The sequence below is a fragment of the Protopterus annectens genome, chromosome 4.part0 (genome assembly GCF_019279795.1).
Source record: "Protopterus annectens isolate FY-2018-M chromosome 4.part0, PAN1.0, whole genome shotgun sequence".
NCBI classification, from domain to species: Eukaryota; Metazoa; Chordata; order Ceratodontiformes; family Protopteridae; genus Protopterus; species Protopterus annectens.
In genome coordinates this window covers 1,083,805,269-1,083,824,775 of record NC_056733.1, presented here as the reverse complement: position 1 = coordinate 1,083,824,775, position 19,507 = coordinate 1,083,805,269, and the positions used below count along the sequence as shown (strand labels likewise).

The following is a 19,507-nucleotide window of genomic DNA, read 5'->3' as shown; positions in this document are numbered from 1 at the left end:
ACAACCCAGATGGTATTCCTGACATCAGAAAAACAACTACAGCTGGCTTCAACTTTCAAAAGCCTGGTGTTAATGTCTCAGCTAACTGCAAGGAAATTCCTGCAGGCTTTGGGTTACATGGCTTCCTGCATCCTACTCATACCATATGCAAGACTGCATATGAGGAAGATACAATGGTACCTAAAAAGCGTATGGTCCCAGCATTGTCACAGTCTAGAGACAGAGATTGCTGTCTTGCCTTGCCTGCAAAAGGAATTCCATTGGTGGGCCATGGCATGTCTTCAAAACAAAGGGAAAGCCTTCAGTCTACCTCCAGCCTACCAAGTGATAACCACGGATGCCTCGGATTATGCATGGGGAGCCCACTTGCAGGGGAAAGGCCTGCAAGGTTTTTGGACAGAGGATCAGAAACATCTACATATCAATTTAAAAGAGATGTTAGCTGTGCAGAATGCCCTCTTGGCTTTCAGGGATCTTTTACAGTCAGGGCAGCTACTGATACGGACAGACAACACCGCAGTTATGTGGTACATAAACAAGCAAGGGGGTTCACACTCTACCCCCTTTGCAGACTAGCCATGACTCTATGGAACATAGCACTAGCTTACAAAATGGACCTACAAGCTCAATTCCTGCCAGGGAAACAAAACACTCTGGCAGACAGCCTGGGCAGGAACCTGTCAGACCCACACGAGTGGATGCTAGACACCCAAATATTCAAGATGATTACAGAAGCCTGGGGCTGCCCGGACATAGATCTATTTGCATCTCCCCACAACTACCAGTTACAGACTTTTTGCACAAGGACATATCACAAGCTAGCATGGAAAGTGGATGCTCTCTCATTCAGTTGGAGGAACCTCTCGGGGTATGCCTTTCCACCACTACCTCTTCTACCAAGGGTGTTATTAAAAATAAAACAGGACAAACCAAAGCTGATCTTACTAGCCCCGAATTGGCGTCAACAATTTTGGTACTCAACACTGATAAATTTATCCCAGGAACCTCCTTGGATTCTATCTCAGATTCCAAATCTTTTGTCTCAACATCAGGGCCAGGTCCTGCACTCTCATATCAAAACTGTCTGCCTGGCAGCCTGGCGTATTCAGGGTCTATGATTAATCTTACCCTTTCCAAACAGGTCATGGATGTTATCTTAGAAGCCAGAAGGCCTAGCACTAGGAAATCTTATGAAGGTAAGTGGAAGAGATTTTGCACCTGGATGCATGCTCAGGAATCAGATCCTCGCGTTCCAAATATTCCATTGATTTTACATTACCTAACAGATAATGTTGCATAAGGGTTTATCTTTTTTCTCCATAAAAATACATGCCTCCGCTATCTCTGCACATTATAATACAGATCCTCCAATTTTTTCACATTCACTTCTGAAACAATATCTCAGAGGAGCAAAGAATTTAAGGCACCCTAGGACACCACCCATCCCTGCCTGGGACCTCAATTATGTCCTGGAAAAACGAACTCTCCCTCCTTTTGAGCCTGCGGCCACATCTGATATAAAGTATTTATCATGGAAGACTGTTATCCTACTGGCTTTAACTTCAGCCAGGAGAGTCTCGGAGTTACAAGCGCTCATGGCTGTGGAACCTTACATTATTCTTCATCAAGACAGGGTTTCTTTGAAGACTAACCCTACTTTCATGCCTAAAGTGGTTTCTAAAGTGGCTTTAAACCAAACTATTCACCTGCCAACTTTTTTTCCTAATCCACAAAATAAGGGGGAGAGGATCTTGCATTCTTTGGACGTGCACAGGCAGCTTTGCTTTTACCTGGACAGAGCCAAGGATATCAGGAAAACAGAACAACTGTTTGTTTCTTATGCAGCAAATTCCCAAGGCAAAGCTATTTCAAAACAGACCATTTCTAAATGGATTGCTCATGGAATCAGATTTTGTTACTTTCATCATGGAAAGCAAATCCCAGGAAACATTAGGACTCACTCTACCAGAGCTGCTGCTACTTCAGCTGCCTTTCTCAGGGGAGTTCCTACCAAAGATATTCTGGAAGCTGCTACTTGGGGCTCAGTGCATACTTTCTCTAAGCACTATAGTCTCCCTCTTTATTCTAAGTCTAGGGCAGACTTTGCTTCTGCAGTCTTGCAAGGCCTTCTAGCCGCCCCTTCTACTCAATAACCTCCACCCTTTATCTCAGCTTTGGGATTCAACCCTACAGTGATGACTGCAACAGTGAAACACGATGAACATAGTACAGTTGTGTACACTTACCATAAATGTAGATGTTCGAGTGTCTTCACTGTTGCAGTCTGGGTTACCCACCCTCCTGTCCCCTCTTATATTTTTTATTGGTGTGGTTCCCTGCTTCACCCTTCTTCTGAGGTGTATTTGCTACAGGGTATGGGGTTTGTTGTATGTTACATTTTTGTTTTACTTTTAGCCTTTACTTTTGGGCACCTGACATCTGGGGCAAGAAAAACTGGAGAACATGGCGTCGGCTGGGAGTTTTGTACCCCTGGCGCACTGACGTCAGGGAGGGTGAGTCCACAGCCGACGCTGGACCCAGACTTTGGGATTCTGGCCGATCGAGGGCTGCCTGCCGGCAGGAAGAACCCAACAGTGATGACTGCAACAGTGAAGACACTCGAACATCTACATTTATGGTAAGTGTACACAACTGTACTTTCCTTTCCTGTCTGTTTCAACAAGGACCTAGCTTCTCAACGATCAAACTTAATTTGGCTGCTATTTCCAATTTCCACTTAAGTGAAAGTCCCACATTTTCTAGCATGTGCAAAGACTTTCTTAAGGGAGTTTTCTTGCTCAGGCCCCTTTTCAGTGATCCCTCTCCTTGGGATCTTACTGTGATGCTGCAGTCCCTGATGCAACCTCCCTTTGAATCTGCGGCCAAGTGTGATATTAAGTTTCTGTCTTGGAAGACGTATATTTGGTGGCTATTACCTCAGCCAAAAGGGTTTCTGAATTGCAGGCTGTTTGCATCAAAGCCTCCTTCATGTATTTTCACAAGGATGCAGCATCTGTCAAGAGCCGATCCTTCTTCATTCATTCCTTAAAGTAGCCTCAGAGGCCAATCTTAATCCGTCATTTCAACTACCTGTCTTTTTTTTTTTCCCCAATTTTTGGAACAAAGGAGAATGCAGACTGCATTGCCTGGATGTGCATAGGCAGCTACATTTCTATTTGAAGAGAACTGAGAAATTTCGAAAATCAGATCAACTTTTCGAGTTATGTTCTCAGGCCAGGAAGGGTCAGGCCATTTCCAAGGCTTTTATTTCTCATTGGATCGCTGGTTGTATAGCTCATATTTATGAAAGCAATCCCATTGAACTTCCCAGGCCAGTTAAAGCCCATTCTACTAGGTTGGTTGCCACTTCTACAGCCTTCTGGGCAAGGACTTCTTTGGATGACATTTGTGCTGCTGCTGCTTGGTCAAATCCTCATATCTTTGTAGCACATTACAAACTGCACTTTGTGTCCAGGGGTAGAGCTTCATTTGGTTCTTCTGTACTCTGGCATGTCTTTCCTTGAGACCTCCCAGGGTTGTGGATAGCTGGGGACTCTGACCCATCCATAATTAATTAATAATGACTTGGATAGCATCAGATAAGAGTTATGTACTTACCATAACTTGGAATCTGTGCTAGCCAGTGTTATCATTCATCACGTTCCCACCCTCTGTCCCCCCTCCTACTGGTGACTGGGGAATTATGGAGTAATGATGTTTATTAGTATCCCTGTTCCTTCTTGTGAGCAGTTTCACCTTCCTTGTTCCTGTTTAGCAAACTCAATGTGAGGATTATGGGGAGGGGAGGAACTTGAGCTCAGGAGCTGTCGCTTGCTCTGCTGGCTCGGATCTGAGGTCGGATCTAAGACCCATCCGTGATGAATAATGACACTGGATAGCACAGATTCAAAGTTATAGTAAGTTTATAACTGTTTTTAGCAGCACATTAACATTTTGAGGCAGTTCACATCTAGTGACTTGGAGTTTTACAAGTTCCTAGTGATGGAGATTATAAGACCCTAGTTAAAGCACTGCAATCAGCATAAAAAAATGAAACGCAAGATAAAATAGAGGTGCAAAATGACACTGTAAAATGGGTTTTTACAGTAACAAAGTACAAAATTTGAAACAATATATAAAAAGCACAAACTGGTAGTGTTTTATTACTGTTCTTTTTATAGTCAGTTGTGATGCACAAGCAATGTGAGGTGTTAGTGTAACCAAACTACTCTAGCTTCTTTGATCTGTTCTGCTGTAGTGTTCCTGAGGCAGCTTTGAACCTGAACCGACATGTAGAATTTCCTCTTGCCATAAACCCTATACTTGCTGGAAAACTCCCACTACATGGACAAGGCTTAGTCCTGCAACTAGCAGTCTGCCTTGGAAAATCAATACAGGCTGCAGCTGCTTCATAATATCGATGTTGACTTTATAATGGTTTCATACAAGAAGTTCTCTGCATTTACTAAGCTAAATGTAATCCAGTGGTATTTCTTCTGCTGGTTGATATTTAGTATGATTTATCATAGCAAACAAATAAATGAATATTGTATGTAACTATGGTAGCTACTTTGCACTTGCTGCAATCTTCACATTTATAAGGTGTCTACAATTAGTGAGGCTGTATGAAGAAGTAAATTACTATGAATTATGGTTCATATTACTGAACCTCTGATTACCACAGATGTGACAGCGTGGGCAGTAATGTAAGATGAAGTACACAACATCTGCTAAAGGAATAAAGTGCCTAAGCAGCCATCAGTAACCAATAGAGAGTGACACATTCATACCTACCTACTTCTTACACACACACACACACACACACACACACACACACACACACACACACACACACACACACACACACACACAGACACACACAGACACACACACACACACACACACCTATCTGCCTACCTCTAAGACACACACACACACACACACACACACACACACCTCTCACTTTTCCTTTCTTGGTCTGCATTTCAAATGTCTTCTGGCACTGGCATTCATATTTCACGCACCCACATGAACATGACACTCAATTAAAATACAGTGAACTTCATGAGAGTTGGAGACTTCTACCAGGTAATTTTTTTCTCTGCTGTTTGAATGGATGAACCGGATGAACTTGTGTTTAAGGCCCATAAACAAGAAATAAAGGAGCTCTTAGTAAGGAATAATGAGATTTTTTGTCTTGCACAACAGGCTAATTCAGCATCATACTGAAGCTCTGCCTTGGAGAAGGTTAACATAAAATTAGATAGGGTACCAGAGTTCCAAACAAAAGCACTATGTGTATAGATGCTAGAATGATGGGGAATTATCAAGTAGTTCTCAAAGTGAATAGAACAGTCCAGTTTTCTTGGTCCGTAAGCGCAGTAGCTTTGTGAGATTCTGTAATAATATCCAGAGACTGAATGGGACATCCATGGTTGTTGCTTGTCAAGTGAACAGTGTGGGTTGGCTCATGAAGAGTCTATGTGCGGTGGAGTTTTTGATCGTCCCAGATGTGACCAAGGGGTATGTGAGACAAGTAGTATGAACATCATTATAGATGGTCTATCCGGATCCCTCTCTTGGGTGTTTATACATATATGAATTGTGGTTAAAGCTATTATATGTTTGAAGTGGGAGAATATACCAGACAATAAGGTAGAGCACAGACTAGCAGACACTGATTGGAATTGCTTGATGTAGCTATGTTAAATGAGGAGGCTGTAACCCACTAAGACAAACATTTGCTCCTCACTGGACATGGAGAAGTATTTGAAACAGACCGTTTCCTCTCATTGCAGAGGGAGGATTTTCACCAAGAGTAAAGACTCTTGGTGATTGCCAGATGCAGGATTTGCTGAATGAAATTTGATGAAGGAATACCTGGAAGGATACTTATAGCACACAAATACTTGAACATTACTAGAGGCTAAGAATTTTTACTGGAGGTTAAAATGTGATTGAAATGCAGTACTGTCTGTACAGTAAAGTACACCAAATATAACTCTGTAGACAGTGTGTTATACAGAATACTGTGCTTAAAAGTACATATGCACACACACTGGACTGTATGCATACATATACACCTTCTATATTACTGTCCCTTGCTATGCTTTGCTTATTTTCCTGAAGTATTTTACAGTTAATTTCATTGTTCACATAACATTGCACTGTATTTTTGCTTTGCAGTTGTGTACTACCTTGAATGCATATATGTATGTGTGTATAGTATATGGGCCCTTTTCCTTCGTGGCTTTCTGAGCACTTATGATCTACCCATACAGCTCAGGTTACTGCAATAGTGATATAATGATGAACGTAGTACAGTTGTATACGTGAACTTGCCATAACATTAGATGTTAAGGTAGATCACTGTTGCAGTAGCCGCACCCTCCCTCCATTCCATGATTTTTATGCCATGTTGCTTGCCAGGGTGTGGATGCTGTGTTACTCTCTGGGATGTGGATATATTATTTGTCTTTTTCTTAGCATGTGCCTGTTCTCACTTCTCTTGCCTACTTTATTCTGTGAAAAGAAAGCTCTGAACAATTGGCACCCTAACTGTTGATTTTGCATGGCTCTCCTTGAGTCCTTCAGTGATTAGGGCTTGTGAAAGGTCCCATAATCCTGTTGCTTGTGATATCCTTGGCAGGATGTAACTTGTACTCCAACTACTGCAACAGTGGTCCATTCAAACATCTACCATTCTAGTAAATTCACTTACAGAACTGTACTTTGCTGTAATTACAGTGGAATTCTGTTCTGTGTAGTTTTCCACTGCAGGTGGAACCTTTCCAGCCTGGACACACCCAATTGCCAGACTTGAATGTACAGAAAGTAATTGGTGGTGTTCCTTTTTTTAGCAATATTTTCATGTGCCTTGGATGGTTAGAGTCTGAGGGAATGGGAAAAAGTTTGCTTGAGCCAGTGTCACACTTGTAATATTCTCCTACATGATCGTATTGTTTACAGATATCCTGCCATGAATTAGTGATAACGTCTTTATAACATACCTTCAGATCCAGCCTGTCGGAGCATAGATGTGCAGTTTTCCAGGCATTAGGTTTTATTGAAGCCCGCTAACATGAGATCATATGTCAAACTGAATTGTCAAATATTAGAAATGCACTTCCCTGAAGATTTATGATCTTGGAGTTCGTTATAATTTAGTTGGGTGTAGGGGACTACCCCCAAATTAGAGTACCGGGGAGTAAAGCTTTAAAAAAAAAAAAAAAAAAAAAAAGTGAAGTCAAAAGGCTGTTTTTGGTCAGCTGACTATAACCAGACAGGCTGCAGAGTCATCGACTGACTGAAGTATGCTTGATGCTGCAAGACCCTGCATGTTGTAACACCTTGGAATGGGAGTCAGCAGCTGTGCTGGAAGTGTCTTACAAGCATGTAGAAATTTGCATATGCATGGTCCAGTACAGTAACTTTGCACATCCCAGCTTCCAAGGGAGATTACTAGAGTGAGAAAGTGTGAATGGTTGTGTTGATAAAGTTTCTGACTTGGACACTCATGCATAGTCATACCAATTGTATAATTTTCTACCAAGGAAGCAGTGGTGAACCCCATCATATGGAATAAGCTAAAATGTGGACAGCTGTATTGCACCACCTTTATGGTTTCTGCATTTTTTTGTAACTTAGTGGGTCATACCCCATGGATAAAATACTCAGCAAATTAATTTGAAATTTTTTTTGCACAAATATATCTCCAGTTTGTCATCTGTATGTTTAGCCAGTGATTGTCCTCAACCATTTGTACTCTCTGTCTGCTAGGTAACCTTAGAATCAAATGGAACATGCATACTTGCGTATCTGTAGTGTGTGTATGCGTGTTGCACCTCCCTTACCTTCCACAAGTTATTTGCCAGTTAGTATGTAGATGATTGTAGCAGAAATGAAGCTGGTAATTGTGGTATTACCAGCCATGCTTAAAACATGATGGACATCTGTTGTGCTTGTATTGTGTCTCTGCTTCTAGGTGTTAAGAACAAATCACAAAATAACATTTCATGTACCAAACCACAGCAGTAATGCTTTCTAAAAAACAAAGTGCGAGTAAAATGGATATCGCTTGCAGTCTGTAATTGAATGTTTCTGGTGCTGTGTCAAACATCGGCTTATGCCTGCCTTGCTATATTGGAGAAAAGAGCCGTGCAGTCTAGAAGTATTTACAAAGAAACATTGCCAGATGTAGGGTGCTCTTAATTTTTATTCTGTGCTACACAGTACTGTATGCAGAAGTATGTGCAGATTCTGTATTAGTAAAGCAGGCTGTTATAATAACATTTACATTTCTCATCTTTAGAGAAGTTGTGAAGATAATGAGCCAGAGGAGCCCAAAGAACCAAGAATCCGAGAGACTCCTGAGGACATTGCTTTTGAGGCAATAGTGAATACAATAGACTTTCATCCCAAAGAGCAAATCATAGCTGCAGGAGATGTGGATGGAGATGTCTTTGTGTAAGGCCATTCATTATCTTGTCTTTCCCAAACTTAATCCTCATGTTTTAAATTGTAACATGAGTTCTCGTGCATTGGTAGAAAATTTGTTTTAATAGTTTATATTGTTGTCATTGGGCAGTATATTTTTATTTGTAATTGTATACATTCCCTCCCACATTACGTTAATTGCTGAGGTCCTGCTTTTCTTTCAAGGAAAAAAAATGTCAGCCCCCTGCAAGGCAGCGGCTGTATGAGCTCGTTCTAGTGATATGCCGTATTAGGCAGACAATTTGGGCAATGTGCAAGCTGTAACGGGGCAGTTATTATAACTTAGGGGAGGGTATACTTATTCTGTATTCGTGTTGAAAGTATTTCTGCTCTTTTTGTAGGGTACTTGGGAGTAGGTTTGTATGTTAGTTGTGTTAATTATTTTACTTGTATGTGTTTTACTTTCTGTTTGTAATCTCAAGAAGGAGCTGAAGCACAACATTTTGTTTAGGCTACATATGTGTGGTCCTAAATGACAGTTTACTTTGAATTTTTTAATTGAATCTTTGAAGCCCAGCTCCATCTCTTGAGCTTTCTTTTGCATGTATAGCTCACGCAAACTCCATTTATTTCCATGAAATCTGCGCTTTTCCTTTTCTAAAGATTGAGCTTCCAGTTGTTTTTATGATCTCCTTTTCATTATATTGTAGTTGCTTCAGATGTTTGATTTCTGTTTTCTAGTAGCTTTTTTGGCGTATAGGAGCATTAAGGTCCTTACCCCTTACTATGCCTAAGCAGTTCAGATTCTATATCGCAACTCAAATCATTTTTTTGCTTACTACCATTTGTTCTCCCCAACATTTCTGACAAATTAGTATGGAGAGAACTTTTAAAATCTGGTAATTTACTGCATTTCTAGAAAACATGTTCTCAGTTTTCTCCCTCTTCCCCATCATGTCTCCAACATTTACCATCTACCCAAGGACAAATCTTGTGAAGTATAAAAGTACCTATCCAAACACTTAATTGGAAGAATCCTAGATTTTGCATGTTTGGTAGCCCTACAGGCTTCTTTCTTTTCTGTTCTAATTTCTATTTCTCTTCGCATTTCTCAGCTTTTTCTAATCTTGTCTGATTGAGTCTTATAATTATCACAGTCCACAGGATAAAGCAAACTTCTGTGCAGGAATAGCTTATTCATGCGTGGAAGGGACTGTTCACATGCAGCATGGCAGTGTGCCATGCATATTCATCAAGGCGTGCTGCCGTGCTCTAATACGTACACGGGGATGTGTACGAGTGCAGGGGGCATGTGTGAGAGCAGTGCTCTCATAATACACATGCCCCCTGCACACCAGAATTGCCGTACGGCAGTTTAAAAAGAGCAAGATCGCTCGTCATCCCCCCCAACCTGTTAGAGTAAGAAATCTGGAAAAAGGCATAAAAAAGGGGGACAACTTTTAAATATTGCTATTATAAACTTAGAAAGTTGATAAAATAACAGGTTTTGCATTGGCATGGATTTTCTGAAGGGTATGAAGTCTAAAACGCAAATGTCTTGTCATTATTTTCAAACTTCATTCTTTAATGATGTGCCAGAAAGCCACAGGTTTATGAAAAGTGGACCAAGAATATAAGGCAAATATCCAGATATACTGTAAAAAGTTACGTTATCAACATTTGCAAAGCACAGCCCCCAACAAATAAATTGTTTTTTTTTTTTTTTCCACATCTGCAATAAAGTTTAAGCGTAGCTGCACAGGTGTGCTCATTGCTTAACTATGTTTAGCTCAGCTTAAAGGGCACAAGAAGTAAAATAGCAATAGACATCCAACACAAGCAGTAGTGTAGTGGTTAGAACATACACTTTGCATGTAGTCATTCACGACTCGAGCCCCACCAAAGCCATTTCCATTTTGTATGTGAAATCAGTACAATTTTAATTTATTTGTATATTTATGTATTAAGTAACATGTATTTCTCAACCAGAGTAGTGTAGTAGGCCCAGATGTGAGGTGTCAATGTACTGAAGTTGTGAAACCCCCATTTAAACACGTGCCCCATACAGTATAGTTGCACAAGAATATAGTGTAATGAAAGCACATAGGGAGATGTCATGGAAGGTAAATGTAAAAGTATAAATGTGTACGTAAATATTTAATTTTATATCATACAATGACTGGCCATTAACATACAGAAATGAGTACGCTAATTGGCCAGCCCAAACAGACTGCCTGTTGCAACTCTGAGAGTATGCAGATGTAAAAAGGTCCAGATGCCTGGACTGTTTCCATTTGTATATCACCTGTGTGTATTTCCAGTCTGCAGAGATAGCAATGGGGAAATGAAGATCTCCGCTGTATTTTGACCATATCTCGCTATGTGTGACGTGTTGAAGAACTCGTATAGCCTAGCAAGATATCATAAAAAAATGCAATGGAGGTCTTCCTCTCAACAGAGAAAGGAAGATCTCTGTTGCCTTTTTAATATGTCTCACTATGTCATAAGAGTTCATCACTTCGTATAACATACCAAGATATGTTTATATAAAACAAAAAAAAGCAATAGAGATCCCCCTACCTCTGTCGCTACCTCTGCACAGCACTGATGTACTGCGTAAGTGTGGGAACATGTCCCTTACGCATGTGCAGTACATCAGAAATGGCCCAGGATACCGGAAAACTGTGGAAGGGCAGCATGGAGGCATGATACAATGACATTTATTTAAGAAAGGTAAGTATTGTTTACTTAAATGTCATCATAGGTTCATAGGTAGGTACTAGGCTATCTGCCCGAGGGCATTTATAAGCCTAGCCAGAGTGTGTCGGCTTTTAATAGCAATAACCCACGGCTGGGTTTGGGCAGTGCTGGCATTGTATGGTTGAGGGCATTGCCCTTGTGACAAAACCACACAAACTGTGGGTAAATCCAGCATTACCCACACCCAGCTGTGGTTATTGCTTAAATATAACATTGTACGTATGATATGCATAAATGTGCCTTAATCAGTTTGTATCCCTCAGACCTAGTTCTGCCCAGCAACAAAATAGACAGCCCTACCAAGTTTCAAACCCAGGACAGTGTCCTCAACACTCACACCAACATAACACTATACCATCTGACCTGTGAGATGTTGTAGTGCTTTAACGAACATATCCTGCCACCAGGTCATTTAACATTAATCAAAAAAAACAGTCCCAAGTGTTGAGCCTATGACCCTGAACATTTTAATGGGAGGAATGTACCAATACACCAGCTGAGCTATAGGAATTACTGTTGCTTTTTCAAACATGTCTTGCAATAGAGGCATACAACAAAAGTGTTGTGGAACCTTTTGTGCGTTGTATTTAGATATGTACAAAACAGTGTAAGAAACTTCTCTGTGTGGAAGATTTTTAGTCCATATATCTCTAGTTAATCACTGTATATTAATCAGATCAGACAATAGTAGTAGAAGTAGCAAACTTAAACTCGTCTTAAAGAAAAAATAAATAAAAATAATAAAAAATATATAATTGTGCAGAATTACTGAGTATTCGAAAGTAATCCAAGCAAGGCAGGCAGTCTGTTTCCAGTCGAAAATCCCTTAAGTACACAGACAAGCGATCCAAGTAAAACAAAAATAGAGTAATACTTTCTTCACAAGCTTTCTAAATATAATCAAGCAAGGGAGTGGTGCTGTAAAACAAAGTGTTATTGGCACACATGTTAAATTCACATCCCTTCCCCCATCAGTGTGACATTCGAGCTGGTCCTGCCGTACTTAGGAGCCGTCATAATAATATAACCCTTATGTAAATAAAATTTATAATGATGTGGTACCTCTTATTTAACCAGATTATTAAGTAGATTATTAAGTCTGTGATTTTATCCAAGACAATATGTCTGGAAATATATCAACCTTAGTCCATTTGGCAATCAAAAAATATGTATAAATATATATATATATATATATATATATATATATATATATATATATATATATATATATATATATATATATATACAGTTTGCATGTAAAAAAATCAGTTGTAAAAATCATATTCTGTTTTCATAACCTATTGTTAACAAATATCGCTTTCGTCTTTCTGGACTTCAGGTCTGTGTACAAGAACCTTAAAAACTATCTATAAAAATGTTATTGTATAATTAGTTAGTATTGTTATATCTTGTTCGGTATATATTTCTCTGAGGTACAGGCCAACACGGAAGGACTGTGGCTGACCAAGTTCGCAGATGACTGCAAACTGGGCGCCATAATCGACTGTCCAGCCGACACAAGCATCCTCCAAAAGGGCCTCATAGAAACAGACAACTGGTGCCAGAGCCATGGCCTCAAGCTAAATGCCAAAAAGTGTATAGTCATCCCCTTTGGGAAAAACAAAGTGCCCACAAATTACCACATAGGTGGTAATCCATTAAGTACAGAAGAAGTAATTAGGGAACTGGGGACCCAAGTTGATAGCAATCTCTCATTTGACAACCACGTGGCCAAAGTGGTTAGAAAAACATTTTATATAGCCCACCTAATCATGAAGGGATTCACATCTAGATCAGGAGAGGTTATCGTGCCTCTTTACTCATCCCTCATCAGGCCCATAATTGAGTACAATGCCCCTTTTGGGCTGTACCTTACCAGACACCTGCAGCAACTGGAAAGACCCCAAAAGTACCTCACCAAGAGGATCAAAGGGCTCAAACAGATGCCATATGCTGCCCGGTTAAAGAAACTCCAGCTCTACTCAGTGGCATACTGCCTGTTCAGAGGCGATCTGTGCCTGACGTATAAAGCCATGTCCAACCCGGAATTAATGGACATGCTGCACCTCAGAAAATCCAAATCCCATCGAGCTATGCACTCGAGAGACTTGGACCTCAGCACTGAAATAAATAGGACATGCTGGAGGGACAGATTCATAACCCAGAGTCTCCCTTCACTCTGAAATAAAATCCCAGTCCAGGTTAGGCAGAGTCCCTCATTGACTCTCTTCAAGAGGAATCTTGATGAGTGGATGGGAGATCGTAGGTTTACCCCGGGTATCACTTCTGTGTCACTGTTAGACAGAGGCACAGTATACTAACCTCAGTCAGTACTCATCTTTTCCGAACTGTAATGTGACCTATGACATGAACAATCAATCTGTTGGCCACCAGATATGGAGTATACAAATCTTACAATATGCTGGATGCATATGTGTGCACACCCTTCAAAGAATGTCATTGCAGCAGCTTGTGATTTACTGACTACAGTCTGCTTGGGAACACAAAAGCCATCAAGTAAAGGCACTCTGACTAACACCAAATAACAGTCTGCTGTCCAAGTGGGATAACCATGAAATATGCTCAGTTGCCTGCAACAGCCATGGCTTGCAGACCGCGTACAAAGCAGCAAGGGGATCTTGAAAGCTATCTGACAAGAGTGGGGTACATTACCACAGCAGTACATACACCATGGAATGCAGTAGAGACCATTGTCAAAAGGTGGAGTGAATATGGGACAGTATTGCTGTTGACAAGAAACTGATGTTCCTCCAAAAATGATGACAACACATCAAGACTTGGCCAGGGAGGTTGCCAGGGGACATACAGCAACAGCAAGAGAGTTGTAGGAACTACTTGGTAGTACTGGTGTTCAGTACTACCTGTGAGAACACTCTCTCATATTCTGCATACGTCTGGCCTATGGGGTAGAGTCAGAAGATGGAAGCATATCCACACACCAGAAACAGCCAGGGGTGGATACAAATTGCTATACAGCACATCATGTCTCCCAAAGGCAGGTGTGAAAATGTGTTATGGTGTAATGAGACTAGGGATCGACCTCACAGCCACAATACCAACAGGTATGTGTGGTGCACAAGCAACACCTCTCATAACCTGAACACCAGCATCCCCATGGTGAATCACACTGGTGGCAGCAGCCTGCTGTGGGGCTGCTGTTCCACAGACAGAACAGGGCCTTGTAGCCGTGGTGGTGGGAATTCCGAAGATTTCCTAATAACACTCACTTCTGTCTAGAATCCATCGGGCGTCTGCAAGATCGCTGACGATGAGGAGGTGTGTCAGGCTTTGACATGACAAAGAACTGCAGCATACATCCAAAGCTACCTAAGAATGGCTCCACCTGAGCACAAACATGAGGTATGGATTGGCCCGGCCAGAGCCTAGACTTACACTAGATAGAAAACCCAAGTGTGACCTGATGAGGGCTGTGCACATGATCTGCCCATGCATTCTGACAGTTGGGTGACTTTGCATGGAAGAGTAGCCAAATAATGCCAAGTTAGGATGTGCCATGGTGATGGACACCTTCACAAGGAGAGTGAATACTGTAAGCCACTTAAAAGTTGCTTCAACATCTTGTCATTTTAATTGTGTGCATGCATAATTAATCAACATATTGTACATATTGCAGTCATCATTTTAAACGTATCCAATGTATTTGTTTATCGATTGGATTGCACAGGTCATATATCACATGGAAGATGGGTGACATTTGAATGCATTATTGTGGTTTCATCCTCTATATTACAAGGACATGGCATGTTAATGGGGCTGTGTACACTTATACATTCACTGCTCGTTTGCAGATCTGACACTCGCATGTATGTCATTAATCAGTGATGTTACTCCTTAGATCATTCCATGTATGTCTCGGAGAAACACGGGGGTTATGAGAAATAGAGCAGACATGAGCCAGACCACTACACATCCTGTGAGGATATGTACAGTTGTGAGGTATATTCTGTAGTACTCGCCACTGTGCTATACAGATGGACAGCAATGATGTGTACATGGCTGCAGTCTGTGCTGGGGAACGACCATCGCATACAAACACTATTCACGTATCCCAGAGCTCTGTATTGCCAGTTGCATGTTGTACAACTGGCTGCAATGCATGATGTTGACAGCCGTGTGCCATGCATGTCACCATGTAGGTAATGGGTGGTCTGTGTAATAGATTTGTGCCACCTCACCTGTAATTGTGTGTGTGTGTGTGTGTGTGTGTGTGTGTGTGTGTGTGTGTGTGTGTGTGTGTGTCAGCCAACCTCAAAGTGCAGGTATTAATGTACATATGTTTTCTTCCTCTCGCAGGTGGCAATGGGGTCTGGGTTCTCCCCTGTTTCGAAACAATGTCAGTATCTCTACAGACTCTGCCAATGATGATAGGAATACTGAGGCACAGGTGGGGTTGTCAGGGGCTGAATCTGTGCCATTAGTTGGCATCCCACTCTTGTGCACGCCATCACTGCACACAGTGACAATGGCCACACATAACCTGTCACCAGTGGCCACAGATGGACAATTGGCAGGTGGTGGCATTGAACAGGCTAGTGTGGTGACTATGGCAGGTGTGAGTGTAGATGCTGGCCATAGCCAGTGTGCAGGCAAGGTCTCACACAGGCAGATGGACAGGGGTGCTTGCAGGAGGAATGCTGTTCATTGGGCCACTGTTGCCAGTGCCACAGAAGGAGTCATCAGACGCATGTTCCATGCTGTCGTGGATGCACAGGCACATAGTGAACACCACACCACACAAATACTCAGGGCGGTGGATGCAACTGTCCCTGATGTATGTGGTGACATACATGACCTTGTTGGGTCCACATATCAAAATACTGAGGTGTGGATCCAACCACAAATTAATCACCTTGGGAATCCACCCCCACCCCACTGCAAAGGTAACCACCATGAAAAACACCTCCAAAGCTAACCTTGGGCTCCTTAAAACAGAGGTGGCTAAGTTCATAGCACCCATGCAAATGGAGAATAGTTGCATGACCACCAGATCATACACCAATGCACTGTATGAACATATGCATTGATCTCACCATGATCAACGTTGTCCTCCAAAACAGGAAGCCAATGTGATGGTCCCCTGCCATGCACAAACACGATAATGGAACAAATAAACTGATGCGGAAAAATGTGAAGTCCCAAGACCAGAACAACTCCCTTATTGGCCTCAACAAAAGATTGAGATCACTCATCAAGTCTTCTAAAGCTAGCTATGAAAACAGAATTGCAGCGGATAGGAAAGGCAAACACAAGGCCTTCAGTAGGTATGTGGATAATCTCCACGCCAATACCCAGATGTACTCTGAGCTACTGCGTAATGGTACCGCCTATACCGAGCCAAAAGATATTGGCAATATACTGTCCTACAGATTCAGTGCTAATGTGACCCCTCTCAGCCCCCCCCCCCCAAAGGACCAATCACAATACCAGTAGATTGCCAGACACCCAGTATTATTGCTACACAGGTTAAAATAGCACTGTCCAAGGCCAGGAGTACATCTTCTATGGGACCTGAGAATATCCCTGGCTGTGTTGTACATGAACGACAGAGTGACCTAGCACCACACCTGTGTGCCCTGTTCAGTCACAGCCTCAACTCAGGTTTTGTCCCTACCAAATGGCGCACTGCTACAGTCATCCCTCTCCACAAAGTAGGCGCGACTACAAACCCTGGGAACTATCACTCCATTAGCCTGACAAGTCTGATATGCAAAGCTATGGAACACATCATCATGGACCTAATAAACAAGGATATAGGGAATCTCCAAAGTCTGGATCCCACACAGTTTGTTTTTGTGAAGGGTAGATCATGCCTGCTCAACTTCTTTGAGTCTGTCACTAGAGCTGTGGATGATGTCAAGGTGGTCATACAGCCTACCTTGATCTGGCCAAGGCCTTTGATACCATTCCCCACTCTGGAATCATAGAAAAAGTCACTAAACTAGGTATACAGCCCTATATCACTAGGTGGGTTGCAAACTGTCTCACAGAGAGAACCCACAGTGTGAAAGTAGCTGACTCCAAGTCAGACTGCTGACCAGTCACGACTGGAGTCCCACAGGATTTGGTCCTGGGTACTCTCCTGTTTGGTATCTACTTCTCTGAAGCCCAGGCCAGCACGAGGGGACTGTGGCTGACAAAGTCTGTGGATGATTGGAAGATGGGAGATGCTACTCCCCCAAGTGATGTTGGCTTCCTTCAGAAAGGCCTCAGTGAGACCAACGACTGGTGTCGGAACCATGGCCTTAAGCTCCATGCCAAAAAATGTGTTGTCATCCCTCTCTGAAAAAACCCAGTTCCCTTGAATTACCACATTGATGGTAGTTCACTGAACACAGAAGGTGTTGTAAGAGATCTTGGAACACAGGTTGACAGCGACTTCTCTTCTGACCACCACATTGCCACTGTGGTCAGAAAGTCCTTTTATGTGGTACATCTCAAGGGTTTTGCAGCCAGGAAGAAGGAAGTCATTGTCTCCCTCTATTCTTCCCTCATTAGGCCAATCATAGAGTACAATGCCCCATTTGGCATGTACCTCACTAGACACCTGCAACAACTGGAGAGGCTAAAGTACCTCACAAAGAGGATCCCAGGCCTTAAACATTTGTCCTGTATGGACAGACTTAAACTCCGATTTTCTTTCTCATATCACTTACTTAGAGGCGATCTCTGCTTAACCTGCGAAGTCATGTCTGACCCAACTCTGTTTGAATTGCTACATCTAAAGCAATCCCAGTCCCTCTACACCACACACTCCAGAGACCTCAACCTCATTACCACAATCAACAGAACGTGTTGGAGGGACAGGTTCCCAGAGAGGATACCCAGAGACTGCCCATGCTATGGAATAGCCTTCCCATGCATGTCAAGCAGAGCATCTCACTGGCTCTCTTCAAGAGAAATCTTGAGTGGATGGGAAATAGAAAATTCACCACAGGGATCACTCCAGCGGCTCTACTCGACAAAGGCACAAGGGACTACTGTCGGGTGGCATGATGCCAGGTTAATCCTATGGGCTAGGCTTGTAAAGGCTCCAGGGCCGTTAGCCTAGTACACACACCTTATATATATATATATCTAATCTATATATATATATATATATATCTATCTATATATATATATATATATATATATATATATATATATATATATGTACATACATGATGGGAGATATATGCGTGTGTGTGTGTGTGTGTGTGTGTGTGTGTGTGTGTGTGTGTGTGTGTGTGTGTGTATGTATGTATGTGTGTATATATATATATATATCTATATATCTATATATCTATATGTATATATATATATATATATCTATATATCTATAATCTATATCTATATATATATATATATATATATATATATATATATATATATATATATATATATATATTTTTTTTTTTTATACCTCCCACACCCCTCATTAAGGAAACCACCGTTAAGAACTTCTCCAAAGCCAACTTCATGCTTCTTAAGACAGAAATGGCTAACTTCATGACACCCATGGATTGGAAAATAGAGTACGACTGCTGAATATTACACCAATGCACTGTATGAACACACACACAAGTGCATGGATTGTGCCATCCCAAATGTAACCAAGATGCTCTCCTCCCAGTAAAGGAAGCCAAACTGGTGGTCCCCTGCCATAAAGAAACTGTACAACAGAAGGAAGAAACTGTTGCAAAAAAGGAGTAAACTCCCATGATTGTAAGAACCCCCTTATCAGCCTCAGTAAGAAGCTGAGATCCCTCATAAAATCCCCCTAAAGCTAGGTACAAAAAGAAAATTGCAACTGATTCTAAAGACATTCACAAAGCATTCTATAGTTATGTCAAGAATCTCAATGGCAACACTCAGATCTGCTCTGAGTTACAGCACAATGGCAGTAAATATACGGAACCAACTGATATTACCAACATTCTGGCAGATAAGGTGCAGGGTTTGAGTCTCACAAGGGATAATTGGCTAGGCTTAAAATGGCTCACAAGGGCAGTTGACTTAGTACTAACCTATGAACCTATGAACATCTATGAGTTCAGTGCTAACTTTACCCCCCCACCTACTAAAGGGCCCATCTCAATGCTGGATGAATGTAAAGCCCCTGTAATCACAGCCACACAGGTAAAAAACACACTCTCCAAAGCCAAGAATACAGCATCCATGGGACCAGACAACATCCCAGGCTGTGTTCAGCACAACCTACAGAACGAACTGGCACACCACCTAAGTACCATGTTCAGTCATAGCCTCACTTCAGGCTTTGTGCCTACTGAAT

At 41.7% G+C, this 19,507-nt stretch overlaps 1 protein-coding gene across 1 annotated transcript in view; it reads left to right on the top strand.

Annotated features, from left to right (window-relative positions):
• WDR55 (WD repeat domain 55) overlaps positions 1–19,507 on the top strand; it is a 464,497-nt gene that overhangs the window by 113,229 nt on the left and 331,761 nt on the right. Inside the window, exon 3 of the mRNA XM_044069028.1 lies at positions 8,312–8,466. Within this exon, the coding sequence (XP_043924963.1) occupies positions 8,312–8,466 (155 nt within the window). The remainder of the gene's footprint in view (positions 1–8,311; positions 8,467–19,507) is intronic.